Raw genomic sequence first — 17,108 nt, forward strand, 5'->3', positions numbered from 1 at the left:
TGTATTTTCCACTGCATGCATCCGATTAAGTGAGCTGTAGCTCATGAAAGCTTATGCTCAAATAAATTTGTTAGTCACTGAGGTGCCACAAGTACTCCTTTTCTTTTTGCCTATTAAAAGTGTTAATGGACTAATGGACATGACTTAAGGCAGTATATAGTTTTGTCATTTCAAATGTGTTTGGAGAAATGACAAAAGTATACACTGTGGTGATGATATTTTTTTTTTACTTCCATGATTAAAGTTAACCTGAATTAATTCCTGGGGCATTGATGGGAGACTGATCCTGTTCTACTGAAAAATATTGGCCAGTTCTCTTATTTTCTCTTTCTTTACCTCTGAATAGAGAGGGAAGAGCTCCTGAAAGTTGTTTTCTGTTTGAACATGGGCTAACCATATGGAAAGAGTTGAGAGCTGTTTTCTTACTTGATATGGCAATAGGAGCTGTCTTCAAGAAATATCCATTGACTGCTGTCTGTGTTGTTACATTTGATAGTTTGCAGATTTCAGTGACATTAATGTAACTACAATGGAGCCATTCCTGATTTAATTTCACTGGTGTAATTGATATGCAAATGAGAAAAAAGTAAGCCCATAATATTAAATGAACTTTCTTTATTCTCACCTGGAACTTTTTTGGGAGACGAGGAGAGGGAGGGGACAGAGCAAGTTATTTTGGACCAAATTTTGTCTATAAAGGGAAAATACAGCATTAATATGTGCTCATATTCTGCTTCATATTAGACTTATGATCCCTTTGCATAAACTATTTCTGCTCAGAGACAGAATAATTGGGATGAGGTACTGTGCTTTGTCCAGATGACCACTTAAGTATATATACATACACTATTCGTATGGACCACTGTCTCTTCAGCTGCTGCTCTGTGATGTAAGTTGTGGAAGACCTGAGGAGATATCTCTCCATGGTTTTATAGGAGAAGCAAAATAGGAAAGGCAGCTTCTGCTATGTGTTCCCACCACTGCCAGCAGGCTTTCAGGTGTTCACCCATGTACCTGATCAGCCAGAACACAGCCATTTAATAGGATTAACATGAAAATGTTGCATGTCTGAGAGGAAAAGCTTGATGCCCTTGCCTTTGTAAATATTTGAGAAAATATATATTAAAATCCATACATTACTTAAAAATAAGTGTCATTTACTTTCAGTAGCTAGCAACTATATGTAGTTAGATATTGTCAGAATTGTCAAAACTAAACTCAATTCTAATAAATTTTTCCTGATTTTGAAGGGTTGGTGTGTTAATAAGCATTGGCAAAACCATTCAAATCAAATACTGTTTGTCACTGTTGAAGATAATGGTTAATTTGGATTGTCCAGAGCCATTGGAGTTACATCTGCACATCATAAATCCCACTATCATCTGCTCCTTTCATTTACTTAAAAAAAACAAAAACAACTCCTGTAAAAAGCGTTTGAAGGGATCAGTGTTGTTTGGTGAAACAAGATTAATAAAAATGTGCCACTACATTAGCTTTTAAATAGCTAGTAAGAGACAATGCTGCTCTTTATATGCACTACAACTTTATATAGATAACATGTTTTGGACACGTGATTATTTTAGCATTTTGTTAGGTTGTTTCTTGGGGAAGATCCCAGGTTCATGAGCTTGTTTATCATTTGTGTAAGGACAATTTACTGGGCAATACCAAAACACAATGAACTTCAATATTTTAAAGAATAAGAGTAAGTATTTCAAGTCCTCAGCTGGTTTACAGATGTGTAAGCTTCGTAGTCCATTTTCTGTTTCCAGCATGGCATTGTGACAATTTTTCTAATAGTCTGTGATAGACTATTGGACTATTGCTATAGTCTGATTTTTATGTCACTCTATTTTGTATTTGTAAAAAGCTGTTCAGGGGTTTCTTTTTGTTGAGCTTGAAATATATGCAAAAAATAATCATAGAATCATAGAATATCAGGGTTGGAAGAAACCTCGGGAGGTTGTCTAGTCCAACCCTCTGCTCAAAGCAGGACCAATCCCCAAGTAAATCATCCCAGCCAGGGCTTTGTCAAGCCTGACCTTAAAAACCTCTAAGGAAGGAGATTCCACCACATAAGAACATAAGAATGGCCATCCTGGCTCAGACCAAAGGTCCATCCAGGCCAGTATCCTGTCTTCCGACAGTGGCCAATGCCAGGTGCCCCAGAGGGAGTGAACGTAACAGGTGATCTAATGATCTCTCTCCTGCCATCCATCTCCGCCCTCTGACAAACAAAGGCTAGGGACACCATTCCTAACCCATCCTGGCTAATAGCCATCAATGGACTTAACCTTCATGAATTTATCCAGTTCTCTTTTAAACCCTGTTATAGTCCTAGCCTTCACAACCTCCTCAGGCAAGGAGTTCCATAGGTTGACTGTGCGCTGAGTGAAGAAGAACTTCCTTTTATTTGTTTTAAACCTGCTAACCATTAATTTCATTTGGTGGCCCCTAGTTCTTATATTATGGGAACAAGTAAATAACTTTTCCTTATTCACTTTCTCCACACCACTCATGATTTTATACACCTCTATCGTATCCCCCCTTAGTCTCTTCTTTTCCAAGCTGAAAAGTCCTAGCCTCTTTAATCTCTCCTCATATGGGACCCGTTCCAAACCCCTAATCATTTTAGTTGCCCTTTTCTGAACCTTTTCTAATGCCAGTATATCTTTTTTGAGATGAGGTGATGCCAGTATATCTTTTTTGAGACCACAGCTGTACGAAGTATTCAGGATGTGAGCATACCATGGATTTATATAAGAGCAGTAAGATATTCTCCGTCTTATTCTCTATCCCCTTTTTAATGATTCCTAACATCCCATTTGCTTTTTTGACTGCCGCTGCACGCTGCGTGGACGTCTTCAGAGAACTATCCATGATGACTCCAAGATCTTTCTCCTGATTAGTTGTAGCTAAATTAGCCCCCATCATATTGTATGTATAATTGGGGTTATTTTTTCCAATGTGCATTACTTTACGTTTATCCACATTAAATTTCATTTGCCATTTTGTTGCCCAATCACTTAGTTTTGTGAGAGCTTTTTGAAGTTCTTCACAGTCTGCTTTGGTCCTAACTATCTTGAGCAGTTTAGTATCTTCTGCAAACTTCACCACCTCACTGTTTATTCCTTTCTCCAGATCATTTATGAATAGGTTGAATAGGATTGGTCCTAGGACTGACCCTTGGGGAACACCACTAGTTACCCCTCTCCATTTTATTCCTACCCTTTGTTTCCTGTCTTTTAACCAGTTCTCAATCCAAGAAAGGATCTTCCCTCTTATTCCATGACAACTTAATTTACGTAAGAGCCTTTGGTGAGGTACCTTGTCAAAGGCTTTCTGGAAATCTAAGTACACTAAGTCCACTGGATCCCCCTTGTCCACATGTTTGTTGACCCCCCCCCCCCCCACCAAAGAACTCTAACAGATTAGTAAGACATGATCTCCCTTTACAGAAACCATGTTGACTTTTGCGCAACAATTTGTGGTGTTCTATGTGTCTGACAATTTTATTCTTTACTATTGTTTCAACTAATTTGCCCGGTACTGAAGTTAGACTTACCGGTCTGTAATTGCCAGGATCACCTCTAGAGCACTTCTTAAACATTGGCATTTCATTAGCTATCTTCCAGTCATTGGGTACAGTAGCTGATTTAAAGGACAGGTTACAAACCATAGTTAATAGTTCCGCAATTTCACATTTGAGTTCTTTCAGAACTCTTGGGTGAATGCCATCTGGTCCCGGTGACTTGTTACTGTTAAGTTTCTCAGTTAATTCCAAAACCTCCTCTAGTGTCATTTCAATCTGTGACAATTCCTCAGATTTGTCACCTACAAAAGATGGCTCAGGTTTGGGAATCTCTTGAACATCCTCAGCCGTGAAGACTGAAGCAAAGAATTAATTTAGTTTCTCCGTGATGACTTTATCGTCTTTAAGTATCTTGATTGTCCTGGGGCCCCACTGGTTGTTTAGCAGGCTTCCTGCTTCTGATGTACTTAAAAAACATTTTATTACCTTTTAAGTTTTTGGCTAGCTGTTCTTCAAACTCCTTTTTCGCTTTTCTTATTACATTTTTACATTTAATTTGGCAATGTTTATGCTCCTTTCTATTTACCTCACTAGGATGTGACTTCCATTTTTTAAAAGATGCCTTTTTATCTCTCACTGCTTCTTTTACATGGTTGTTAAGCCACGGTCGGTCTTTTTTAGTTCTTTTACTGTGTTTTTTAATTTGGGGTATACATTTGGGTTGAGCCTCTATTATGGTATCTTTGAAAAGTGTCCATGCAGCTTGCAGGGATTTCACTCTAGTCACTGTACCTTTTAATTTCTGTTTAATTAACCTCCTCATTTTTGCATAGTTCGCCTTTCTGAAATTAGATGCCACAGTGTTGGGCTGTTGAGGTGTTCTTCCCACCACAGGAATGTTAAATACTATTATATTACATTTTCCAAGCGGTCCTGTTATAGTTACCTCTTGGACTAGATCCTGCGCTCCAGTCAGGACTAGATCAAGAGTTGCCTCTTCCCTTGTGGGTTCCTGTACCAGCTGCTCCAAGAATCAGTCATTTAAAGTATTGAGAAATTTTTTCTCTGCATTTCATCCTGAAGTGACATGTACCCAGTCAATATGGGGATAATTGAAATCCCCCACAATTATTAAGTTTTTTATTTTGATAGCCTCTCTAATTTCCCTTAGCATTTCATCGTCCCTATCACTGTCCTGGTCAGGTGGTTGATAGTAGATCCCTACTGTTATATTCTTATTAGAGCATGGAATTACTATCCAAAGAGATTCTATGGAACATGTGGATTCATTTAAGATTTTTATTTCATTTGATTCTACATTTTCTTTCACATATAGTGCCATTCCCTCCACCCCCGCACGACCTGTTCTGTCCTTCCGATATATTTTGTACCCCGGGAACAATTTTGTCCCATTGATTTGTCCTCACTCCACCAGGTTTCTGTGATGCCTATTATAGCAATATCCTCCTTTAACACAAGGCACTCTAGTTCATCCATCTTATTATTTAGACTTCTAGCATTTGTGTACAAGCACTTTAAAAACTTGTCACTGTTTATTTGTCTGCCCTTTTCTGATGTGTCAGATTCTTTGTGAATGTTTCTCATCTGATTTGGCCCATACTTTATCCTCTTTCATTCCCTCCTCCTGACTAAAACCTAGAGAATCTCTATCAATAGACTCTCCTCTTAGAGAAGTTGTGTCTGACCCACGTGCGCCTCGGCAGCAATCGGCTTTCCCCCTAGGTAACCCATTCCAGCGTTTTACCACCCTCCTAGTGAAAAAGTTTTTCCTAATATCCAACCTAAACCTCCCCCACTGCAACTTGAGACCATTACTCCTTGTTCTGTAATCTGGGACCACTGAGAACAGTCTAGATCCATCCTCTTTGGAATCTCCTTTCAGGTAGTTGAAAGCAGCTATCAAATCCGCCCTTTCTCTTCTCTTCTGCAGACCAAATAATCCCAGTTCCCTCAGCCTGTCCTCGTAAATCATGTGCTCCAGCCCCCTAATCATTTTGGTTGCCCTCTGCTGGACTCTTTCCAATATTTCCACATCTTTCTTGTAGTGTGGGGCTCAAAACTGGACACAGTACTCCAGATGAGGCCTCACCAATGCTGAATAGAGGGGAGCGATCATGTCCCTCGATCTGCTGGCAGTGCCCCTACTTATACATCCCAAAATGCCATTGGCCTTCTCAGCAACAAGGGCACACTGTTGACTCATATCCAGCTTCTCGTCCACTGTAACCCCTAGGTCCTTTTCTGCAGAACTTCTGCCTAGCCACTCAGTCCCTAGTCTGTAGCAGCACGTGGGATTCTTTTGTCCTAAGTGCAGGACTCTGCACTTGTCCTTGTTGAACCTCATCAGATTTCTTTTGGCCCAATCCTCTAATTTTTCTAGGTCCCTCTCTATCCTATCCCTACTCTCCAGCCGTATCTACCAATGAGATCAACTTTATCTGTTTTGAGGTAAAAAAAATTCGAAACATTTTTTTAGATCTGTGATAACCTTTCACAAGCTTTTCCTATTAAATAATGCATTCTCAATTAAAACTCAGCAGGGGAAATATATAACAGAATTGTAGGCATATAGAGTTTCTGCATAGATGTTATGTGTTTTTATATAGTTAAAGACACATCTGCAGCTGATTTGAATGCTGGTCTTAGGGTATTATCTGTGTAAAATGCTAAGTCACTTTTCTTGGAAATATTTAAAAAGTTTAAACTCGGAGAGGAAATTCCAATAAGTAGTAATCCTATGACCACATACTTTTAAAGAAAGTGGATAGATTGCAAAATATATGATCCTTCTGCTTTAAGCATAGGATTACTCCCTGCACTGCAGTATATCTGTAGTTTTGATATTGTCAACAAACATGTCCAAATAATGATTGATATTTACATGTCATCTTCCAGTAAAATGTGGAATTACTTAAAATCTATAATTTAAATTTTAAAAGAAGGAATTAAGTTGGCTATTACACGCTAAACCTTCCCCCAAGTGTGTTGTGGAAGTAAGAAGCCATGAAAAACTGGTTTGCAAGAGGTTTTAAATTTTCAAGGCAAAACTAATAAGACTGCTATTGTACCTTATATCTCACTGAGTTTATTTTTTATACAATTTTGAAGGTTAAACATTCGGGACAATGTGGAAATGATAAAACTCCACAAACAACTGATGGAAAAAGGCAATGCTCTCGCAGCAATGGAAGGGAAATTTCTTCAGCTTCAAGAGGTAACTAACTCGCAATCAGTAACATTCCATTCTCACATCATATGACAACACTGAACACTTGAGAATTGATGGAATAAAATATTGCATGCATGCTACCTGAAATTTACAATGTTTCCAGTGTTAAAGTAGTTTTGCAGAAGGGTCCAGCAGGCCCTACAGATCTTGCATGTATGCAGTGAGCTCATCCATGGGAGTGCAAGGGTTTGGTGTGGTCCAGTTTTCATTATACAGGTAAACTGTAGATTTCCAGCTGTCTCAGGTAATGATTGAAAACTTTCTAAAACAGGGTTTCATAAAACAAATGTTGTTTTCAGTGTGAATTTGAAATATGGGGCTGGAGCTGAGTGTTGATAAAACATAAATGTGGCTGTTCGTGGATTGGCTTTTACTTGTGTCTGTAACAGGAGTAGGCAACCTATGTCACACGTGCCAAAGGCAGCATGCAAGCTGATTTTCAGTGGCACTCACACTGCCCGGGTCCTGGCCACCGGTCCGGGGGGCTCTGCATTTTCATTTAATTTTAAATGAAGCTTCTTAAACATTTTAACAGGTTTCAGAGTAGTCTCTAAGGTGCCACAAGTACTCCTTTTCTTTAAACATTTTAAAAACCTTATTTACTTTACATACAACAATAGTTATATATTATAGACTTATAGAAAGAGATCTAAAAATGTTAAAATGTATTACTGGCACGCGAAACCTTAAATTAGAGTGAATAAATGAAGACTCGGCACACCGCTTATGAAAGTTTGCCGACCCCTGGCCTATAATATAAGGGAAACCATTTTTAAGGACAAGTTTATATCACATGAAGCATAATTTTCTGTAAAATAACCACCAGAAGTAAGGCTGTTTGCTACATGGTGGACTCCATACATGGTCTGAAGGTCCATATCCTTGCCGCCTTCTCCAACTTCCCCTCTCACGTATACCCATGGAGGGCCCTGTGCTGGTCCAGGTAGAAGTGGGACAATGGCAGTGAGGCAGCTAACCATTTCCCCTCTGTGCTGTTTGGACCCTTCAGGCAATGAACCTGTGTGCCTAGAGGGGGGTCCCCCTCCTTAAAGTGCAGCAGTACCAGATATATTTGTTGTTTATAAGAGGTATAGTTTGGGGCTATTGTTTCTCACATCTGACAGGGGTGTCATAGTAAGTGAAATATTATTCAAATACTTCGGCCTTTTTTGAAGTTAAACCTTTCTTTCAAATTCTTATAAGCAATAGATTTTCTGTTTTATGCATGTGCAAACTTCCTTCACAGTTGCAAACTGAAATAGTGATCCAACAAACCATAAGTTTCTAAGCCAGAAAACTTACTGAAATAAGAGTGACACATTTTTAAAACTTCAAGCCAAAGAAACCTTTGATGGACAGTTGCAGCATTAACAGTGCAGAATAAGGGATTGGTAAATACAGAATAAATAACAAGCAACTGAAGTAGAGGGCTATAGCTCCATCATGAGTCTGTATGGGTGTCTTTAAACTTAAAGAACAAAGCTCAAGTATTTGCTACAGCCAGAAAACCCTGAGATAAAGTTATCATCCTGAAAAAAATGAATAAGACACACACAGTTTTCATAATAATTATGAAATGTAACTAATCATAGAAAACAGCACAGAATTTCTAATGTGAATAGCAAACCAGCACACATTGACAGTGTAGCACCATTCAGTAGTGATATGTTTTTCAGAAGTATATTTGTTTTCATAAATATTGAAATTAATTAATATGTACTTTCAATTTCCACCAGTTGAAATGCAAATACTATCTACCCATTTTCCCTTTTAATCTGGACCAGCACATTTACTGTGCAACCAGGGGATGATAAAAGCTGAAGATCCTACTCTAGCTAATGGCCTGAAATATATCCATGTTATCATACACGCATAGAGAAAGTGTTTTAATATAGTGACAGTTGTCCTTGTGTGGGCCGTCTGGATGAAAGAATCATGCAGTCTGCTTAGAAATACTGAGGGGCCCAGAAACTCTCTTCTGATTATTTATTTACTATCCCTTATACGAATATTAAAAAAATAAAGAGGTCTTGATTCTGAAACTGATATTCTGGATTTCATGAACCGTAGAGCGAAACTTGCTAAATTATTATTTTATGTCGTTTCCAGTTTTAATTCTAAGGAATTAATTCTGCTCTCACTTACCCCAGGGCAACTATTGATTGCACAGATGTAATTGAGATCCAATTTGATTCTGTGGCCTGATTCTCTGGGGTACTTTTACCGCAGTGTAGCACCATTAATCTCAATGAAGTTACTCCTGATTTACACCAGTGTAAGTGCAATCAAAATCAAGCCCTTTATCTTTTTATGTGCAGGCATGTTCCCCAAAGGATAAAGTGCCAGACACCAGTGAAATCCAAAAAACTAGAAATCACCAACCCAGTTACCAGCTTGAGACAGGGTATAAAAGGAGAACAGAAAAGGGCCAAGGGCAAAGCCCTAGGGAACTGCCACAGAGAGTAGGGGAGGAGAGGAGGAGAACCCACTATAAGAGATGCTGAAAGAATGGACAGAGTTGTAGAAGAAGAGCCAGAAGAAGACTGTGTCTTGAAAGACCAGTGAAGATAAAGAGTGAAATCCTGACCTCGTTGAAGTCAATAGCAAAACTCCCATGGACTTTAATGGAACCAGGTTTTCACCCCAGATATCAAGAGCAGGATTGACAGTATGTATCAAAAAGAGCTGAGAGATTGTGGAAGATGAGGATAGCCGTAGAGGCCCTAGGTTGTCTGGAAGTTGGTTATTAGAAATTCTAGTGCATGAAGTTTCAGTAAAGTTTAAAAAGGTCGGAAGCCACATTAGAAGGGATCTGAGACGGACTAGGACAAGAGAAAATCGATACATTGATTGTAGACTGTATGTTCAGTGATTTGAGAGATGAAGAGAAGGAGAAAGATGGGGTGGTATATGGAAATGCAGGTAATATTGAGGGATTTTTATGTATTTATATATTTACTGAGGATAGGAGAGTTGAGGGCATATATATTTTGAGAGAGGGAAAAACCATAGGATAATGAGAGGTTGAGAAGTAGGGCAAGGGAGGGGTTGAGTAGAAGGGTAATGTAAGTAAGGAAGTTGGAAGGGAAGAGATTAGAAATGGAGGACATCAAGGCTGATGATTGGGGAAAAGGAGAGGAGTTTGAGAAGAAGGGAAATGAGTGGAAAGAAGGTGGGGCAGAGAGTTCTCAACATATTTTGTCAGGTTTTTTTTTTCTCTTTAAAGAAGGTAGCAAATAATGTATAGAGATATAAGATGGGGAAGAAGGCAAGGGAGTGTGACAGATATGACAATATCCTGCAATAGCCTAGTTTAACCTTTTGGAATTAATTTTAGGAGTTCATCGTATTAAAAATGCAAATACTTATTTGTTATTGTGTTAAATTATTTATTGTAAACCCAAGGATGTGTTATGCGCTTGAAAGGACTCTTTGAAACAATGTGCTATGCAAAGTAGGGGGATTTCTAGGAAATACTTGGGAGGAGGGGGAATGCAAATGACCCACCCCAGGATCCATTCTTTTGAAGCCGCACCTTGGACAGAAACCTATTGTCTGTCCAATTATCTATTCATGGTCACTTCAAAGACCCAAACTGAAGATAGGAGGGGGCTCAGATACATGAGCAGGTTTGTTCTGAGCTGAAGCTGTGATGAACTTGTAATCACAGGAAAAAAACTTGTGGGGTTTGATAGACTAATCACCAACCAAGAATCCTTGTTGGTGATCTTTGGTAAGCTTATTGGCATGGGTGTAGATTGTATGATTTGTTTTTAGTATGTTTTCTCTGTAATGCTCTTACCTTAAGAATAAACGTGCATGCTTAGAAAATACTGTGGTAATTTCTAAGTGTTGATAATTACACTGTCTGCCATCTCTGAGGAGAAAGCAAAGCAGGCCTGTCTTCCTGTTTCTAGTGAAGCCAAAGTATGGTTAGGGAACTGTTCTTCCTGGAAATCCCCTGATCGGAAGGTGGAGAGACCTGTGCCTCCCCCAAAGAAAGGCAGTGGCTGTGGCGCTGGAAGCCTAAAGTGGGTGCCCTCGCTGGACTATAGAGGAGGAATACAAGTGCAGTTATATAACTTTCTTAAGAAAGGAATCAAAGGCTGCAAATAAGTGATGAGGACTATGGATAATATACTTAATTTGTTCTGGTTTCAGAGTAACAGCCATGTTAGTCTGTATTCGCAAAAAGAAAAGGAGTACTTGTGGCACCTTAGAGACTAACCAATTTATTTGAGCATGAGCTTTCGTGAGCTACAGCTCACTTCACGAAAGCTCATGCTCAAATAAATTGGTTAGTCTCTAAGGTGCCACAAGTACTCCTTTTCTTAATTTGTTCTGCGATTTCTCTGGTATGACAGCATCTGCCATATTTGCTGCTTTACGTAAGGGTTATTTTATGGATAAATGGGTGGTGAAAGATCAAGTGGATGACTTTTTTTCTTAAGTCATTTTTGAGAGTAGTTATTCCGCACGTAGACTCCTCAGAAAAGACTGAACAAAATTGCACAGAATTCTCTATCAGTTTCTGTCTTAAACTCCTGAAAATATTACATGACATAGAATTGTGGAAAACATGAAAACTAACTTCCCCCATCCAAAACCATCCATTAAAGACTCCTATATTTATATAATTACATGTTAGGTTTAGAGAATGTTAAATAGCAGACTAGCCAGAAACAAAACAGCCTAACAGCCATATTTGTCTGAATGTGATTTACAGTGAAAGTCTTTATAATGAATCGGTGTTACTAAAACACTGTGAAATATGAGGGGTATAATCATCAGTAATATTCTGGAAATGGGGTTCTACCAGCATCTTACACTAATATTAAGGATGGTTAAAGTATCTACATTTAATCCAACAATGTAGGTTAAATTTTAAAAGAAATTGTAAGCCTGTCATTAGATACATTTCCTTGGAAATGATAATTTGAGTGAATTGTGAATATAAATCAAATGAATATCTAAAACTATGGGTTAGCAGAGCTGTCAAGTTCTGCGATTAGCATAGCTGTGGTCAGCCTTAACTTTTGCTTGTTATTGCAGTGTTTTTGGTCAGCACATCTAACCACCGTAACCACAGCAAAATGTTTTAGTTGCTTTAACAGATGTAGTTTTGGTCCTTCTCATCACAACTAACTGTAAGATGTTAATGCTGAGGAGAGGAAAAAACACCACCTTTCTGTTGGCCATGTGTGCTGACACTGACCTTTCAGTTTCTACAGGGGGTCAGGGTCAAACTTAGTTCAAGAGTGCCTCCTGTTGGCTGAGTTGAAAATGTGTATTATGTGCCGGTTTGCAAGATCAGCTACCATTTGAATATATACATATTTATAACTCAGGAATTATTTCATCATTGTGTTATCGGAAGCTTAACTTTTTCTTTTTTTCTTCTCCATTCCTTTTTATAGAATCAAAGGAACCTTAAGGCCAGCCATGATGCTTTAATGGCAAACGGGAATGAACTCAGTCTGCAGCTTAAAGAACAGCGTTTAAAGTGCCTCCATCTTGAGAAAGAATTACAGTCGATGACTTTTTCAAAACAAAGGATAGAAGAGGTGAGATTCCATATGGCTCAGGCATTGATCTACATTCAAATCTAATTCTGGAAATATTTAGTGAGAGAATTATACTTTCAATTAAAAAGATTATCTAAATGTTGCTCTGCAAATCACTGCCCCTTCTCTTTTTGGTTAAGAGAAAGTATAGTATAGATTTAACTTCTGACTCCATATGTCTAGAAATTATATCTACACTTGCTGCTTGTTTTAATAGGCCATCTACATATTTGACTTCTGTTTTTCTGCATACATTTGAACTTTCATGGTGATATTGGGCTGACTTCATTTATTGGTGAAAATTTGTTTATTTTAATATAGTGAGTTCTGTTACATGTATCCGAGATATTGTACATTTCAAAATATTTCCTATGCTTGTGAGACGTGCTTAAAGTTAGAGGAGTATTCGGGTAAGCATTAGTATTTAGAAATACTTGTTCCAAAAAACAGCCATGGTACATATTTTCTTGATTAATTTTTACTGAGATTTCTTAGCACCACATTTTTGAATTACAGCAAGTTTGAACATCTACCTAAAATCTTTTAAAATGATGTTTTCACATAACAGATGACTGTCCTTTCCACCTGGAAGTTCAAATCAATCACTTTTTCTGTTCCTGAGCTCCTCTTGCCAGAAGAATAGAAGTGCCACAGTCACCATTGATCCAGGCTTAGGGCCCGATCCTTCAGTCCATTCCTTATTCCCTTAGTAGGTCCATTGACTATGTGCAGGAGAAGGGGTTTGCAGGATCATATTCAGGTTCCTCCATTGTATATTTTGCTACATTTAGTCATGCCTAAAGGTTGGCTCATTGTGAATTTATTGTTACATTGACAAAGCTTAAGCTTAAAGAAACTCATCCCATATAATGAGTTTAACCTCTAAATAGTTATAATATACTTGGGAAAGTTCTTAATTTTTTTAAATGTTTAGTGGCTTTAAAATTCTTATCTCCCTTCAATAGACATTTTGAAAGCAAGCAGTCAATAATATCTGTTTTTGTTTGGCTGGTTCAAAACAAAATTAACTAAACAGAAGCCACTAACTAGCTAACACCATTCCTAGAACAGTACTAAGATCATCACGATTTGTTAGTGCCAAAAACAAATCTTTTTGACATAAACCACAATGTAATTAGATGCTGTTATTAAACACAGACCAGACTTGTTAATTTCATCTCCATAAACATGAAAAAAGTAATTGTTGTCCAAGTGGAGATACATTGGTGGAAGAAAAATATTATTTTTATGCTTCTAAGAGACTATTACACACAATGCTGAATTAAAAAATTAAAAGCATGTTTGACACTTTCTACAGATCTTTGCTAATCACCTTTATAACTTGTTTTTATTTTCTCCTGTTCTGTGCATTACATGTAGTTTTCTTCTTCATTTTAGCTGCAGGATAGAATTAATGACCTAGAAAAGGAGAGGGATCTTTTAAAGGAAAATTATGATAAACTATATAACAGGTAAATTACAAATTATTTTTTTAATGTCACTTGACTCTTTTTCTTGTTTCCTAGCTCCTCTTTTCATATATATATATATATACACACACACACACACTTAACTGTTTCTCACTCCAGTTCCTAGGGATTCTCTTATCCATAAGCGTACATAGAAACTTATGCTGCCATGCCTGTGTTGCATCTATTTTGTTGACAAAGAAAGGGCTTGAGCCTCCAGGACTGTCAATCCAGTGCTCCTCCGGTATTAAACTCATGTAAAAAAAAAAATCCGTTAAGGAACAGACAGTAGTATAGGTTGCATAATTTTGACCATCAAGCAAGATGTTCAGGAGTAGGTGTGAATTTACATTAGAAACAGTGTAAGTGGCTGCTTTTTGAATGATAAGGAATCCATGTATCTCTGGACGTAGGATTCTGCAGATTAAATTTATTTTCTTGGATAATAATTTCTTGATTTACTCCTCCCATCCCTGCAGTAGAGGTGAAGTGAGGCTAATGTTTGTGACAGTTTTGGTGACATTTTCTAATTGTGTTTATTTTAATAGCAATTGTTTCCTTTGTGCTGGTTCTACTTGAAGCTTATGTGAAGGCTCTTGGAGATAATAGCCTGTGTAAATCCTGTCAGCAGTGTTTAAAATCACATAAATAAAACATTAAAATGCTAAATCTTCTGAACATGAAGGTTGATAAGGTGCAACTCAGTCTCTAATGCAGAATAGAAAATTGAAATAATTAGTCAATTTGCAAAAGTTTAATGAGAAAAAAGTGATGTAGAAATAAACTTTTCATGTATTGAAGGCAACAGTCTTTCTTCTAATAGAAGGAGAACATGACCTTTTCTGTCCAGGTAGAACAATTAAAATAATAAGGGACATAGTGTAAAGTTAATTAGTTTCCTGGGGAAGTAGCCAGAATGCTAGAAGTCTTTTTCTCTTCCCTCCCTCCACACCCCCCCCAAAAATAAATAAATGATTTTTGAACTTGTATTTTGCAGTTTGTCAACTTGGCAACTCTTAGAGGACCTCTGGGAAGTAAATACAATAACATCTGATATTATTTGCTGAGTTGTTATATTTGTTACCTTCATGCTAAGAAACAAACAAAAATGTAAATAGGTGAAAGCTGAGAACCAATTGCTTTTAAGGATTGTTTTAAGACTAAGTGGGTAATGACAGCTCTCTATGTGAAGAAGCTTTATATATAGAAAGAATGGTTTTGTCAGTTGTCTGTTGCTGAGGTTCGATCTTGTGGATTCCTTTGGCTTTTAAATGGTGAATTAATATTTCTTATTACGCCATAATTCCTCCTGTTCAATAATGCAAAGAAATAACTTTTGGTAAAGCAACAGCTTATAATCTTGTTTTGAAGTTATCTCTTGCCTTTCAAGATTAAGTGGGGCAACTAAAAAGAATAGATCTTTAAAATAAACTGATAAATTAAAACTTTACTTAACCAGATCCCAGTAAACTGAAACCCCCGGTTAACTGCCACATGGTTATTCCTCCCTCCCTCAGATAACCCCTCTGTTCATCCATAACTTCATTTATCCAATTCATTCCACTGTCCCTTTAAATATAAAAGATTATATTGTAGAGAAAAAGCCAGTGAAGACAGGTAAATTTCCAGTGCCAATAAACTGGAAGCAAACTGGTTGTGCTATACCTTTGGTTCTGTAGTTCCAATGTTGTTACACATATGGATTGCCCCTATATCTACTGTTGTTGCTAGCAGTGGACATACCAGTGACCACAGATGCCAAAGGGTTGATATCATGATGTAGGAGCTAGAAAATAACAGGGTCAAACTCTGCATTCCTTACCTATGCCTTATTCACAGAAACATTCTTTGAAGTCAGTGGGAGTTTTGCTGAAGCCAGGAGTGCAGGCTTTGGCCTCAAGACTTTACAGAGAGCAAGTATAAGTTTTAGAGAGGCAACATGGTGAGGTAATATCTTTTAGTGGACCAACTTCTGTTGGTGAGAGAGACAAGCTTTCAAGCTTCTGAAGAAGAGCTCTCCGTAAACTTGAAAACTTAGAAGTTGATCCAATAAAAGATATTACCTTGCCCACCTTCTCTCTCTAATATCCTGGGATCAACATAGCTACCACAACACTGCTTACACAAGTATGAGTTTGTCAGTGAAGTCTTATTATTTAGGCAACATCCAAGAAAACGAGTTGCATGAATAACAGGGTTGTATGGATTGTTTTCATAGGCTCTTGTAATGCAGATCTGGTCATGCACACAATCCATGCAAAGGAAATGGTTTCAGATGTGGCTTACCATTTATAGTTACCCAGATGGCTCCAAGTGTGGTGGAATATAATAATTTCAAAAGAAATCCCACATAAATTCAAATGGAATGTAACCCTAAATTTAGAGGAGAAGATAGCTATGGACTGAATTCAGACTAATTTATACATATTAACATTCGCGTTCTGTGGGCTTGGAAAGGACTGGCTTCTAAATTTGTTCTTAATTTAAATAATCCAAATTCTGATATTATTGGCAGAACAACTATTGGTGACCTTTGTGCTGGTATGAAGGGCACTGGAGCATAGCATTTTTGACAACTGAAATAATGTGGACCTGTATTTTGTTATGTAGCAATTAAACAGCTGTAGTAATAGTGAATATAGATGGAAACCTACGTAGCAGCATACTCACAAAAACTTGCAGTTTCTTCTTTTTCTTCTTCTGCTTCTTTGGATAAGTGAAGATTAAGGACATATGACTTTTTTTGTTTAAGATTTAACTAGTTATAATTTATGTCAAAGTAATCCCTTCTTCATATTAGTCAGTCAGTCAAAACATGAATAATGTAAGTCTACATGTTTCCCAAAATTGCTGGTACCATGGATTCAAGGAAACCTCTCCAAAACAATAGTAATGGAGGGAGAAGTACACATTATTACTTATTTATATTACCATATCACTTAAGAGGCCCTAACCAAAATCAGTACTCCACTGTAAAAGGCACTCTGCAAACACAGAATCAGACAGTCCCTGTCCTGAAGTGTTTCCTATCTAAATAGACCAGACAGACTAATGGTGGGAGCAGAATCAGAGGCACAGAGAGGTGGAAGTGACTTATTCAGAATCACAAAGCAGCTTAGTGTCAGAACTGGAAATAGAGCTCAAGTCTTCTGACTGCCCACTAACCCAGTGTTTCTCAGCCTTTTTGATACCAGGGACTAGCTTTCTGCTTTCCTAAACTTTGTCAGGGAAATCTCAGGGACCAGAAAGGAGGCTGCCATGGACTGGCCCGGTCCATGGACCAGTAGTTGAGA

At 37.7% G+C, this 17,108-nt stretch overlaps 1 protein-coding gene across 8 annotated transcripts in view; it reads left to right on the forward strand.

The window, feature by feature from the left end:
• The window catches only part of RPGRIP1L (RPGRIP1 like), a 140,918-nt gene that overhangs the window by 24,584 nt on the left and 99,226 nt on the right, over positions 1-17,108 (forward strand). For 7 of the 8 annotated variants that reach the window (XR_014713796.1, XM_084645018.1, XM_084645022.1 and 4 more), the window contains 3 exons: positions 6,662-6,767; positions 12,200-12,346; positions 13,745-13,818. Coding sequence is in view for 6 of the 8 variants with exons in the window: in XM_084645018.1 (XP_084501144.1) it covers positions 6,662-6,767; positions 12,200-12,346; positions 13,745-13,818 (327 nt within the window). In the remaining 2 variants the exon portion in view is untranslated. The remainder of the gene's footprint in view (positions 1-6,661; positions 6,768-12,199; positions 12,347-13,744; positions 13,819-17,108) is intronic. The other variant, XR_014713797.1, reaches the window with a different exon arrangement.

Source organism: Lepidochelys olivacea (assembly GCF_965140295.1).
Source record: "Lepidochelys olivacea isolate rLepOli2 genome assembly, chromosome: 12".
In the NCBI taxonomy this organism is placed as follows: Eukaryota; Metazoa; Chordata; order Testudines; family Cheloniidae; genus Lepidochelys; species Lepidochelys olivacea.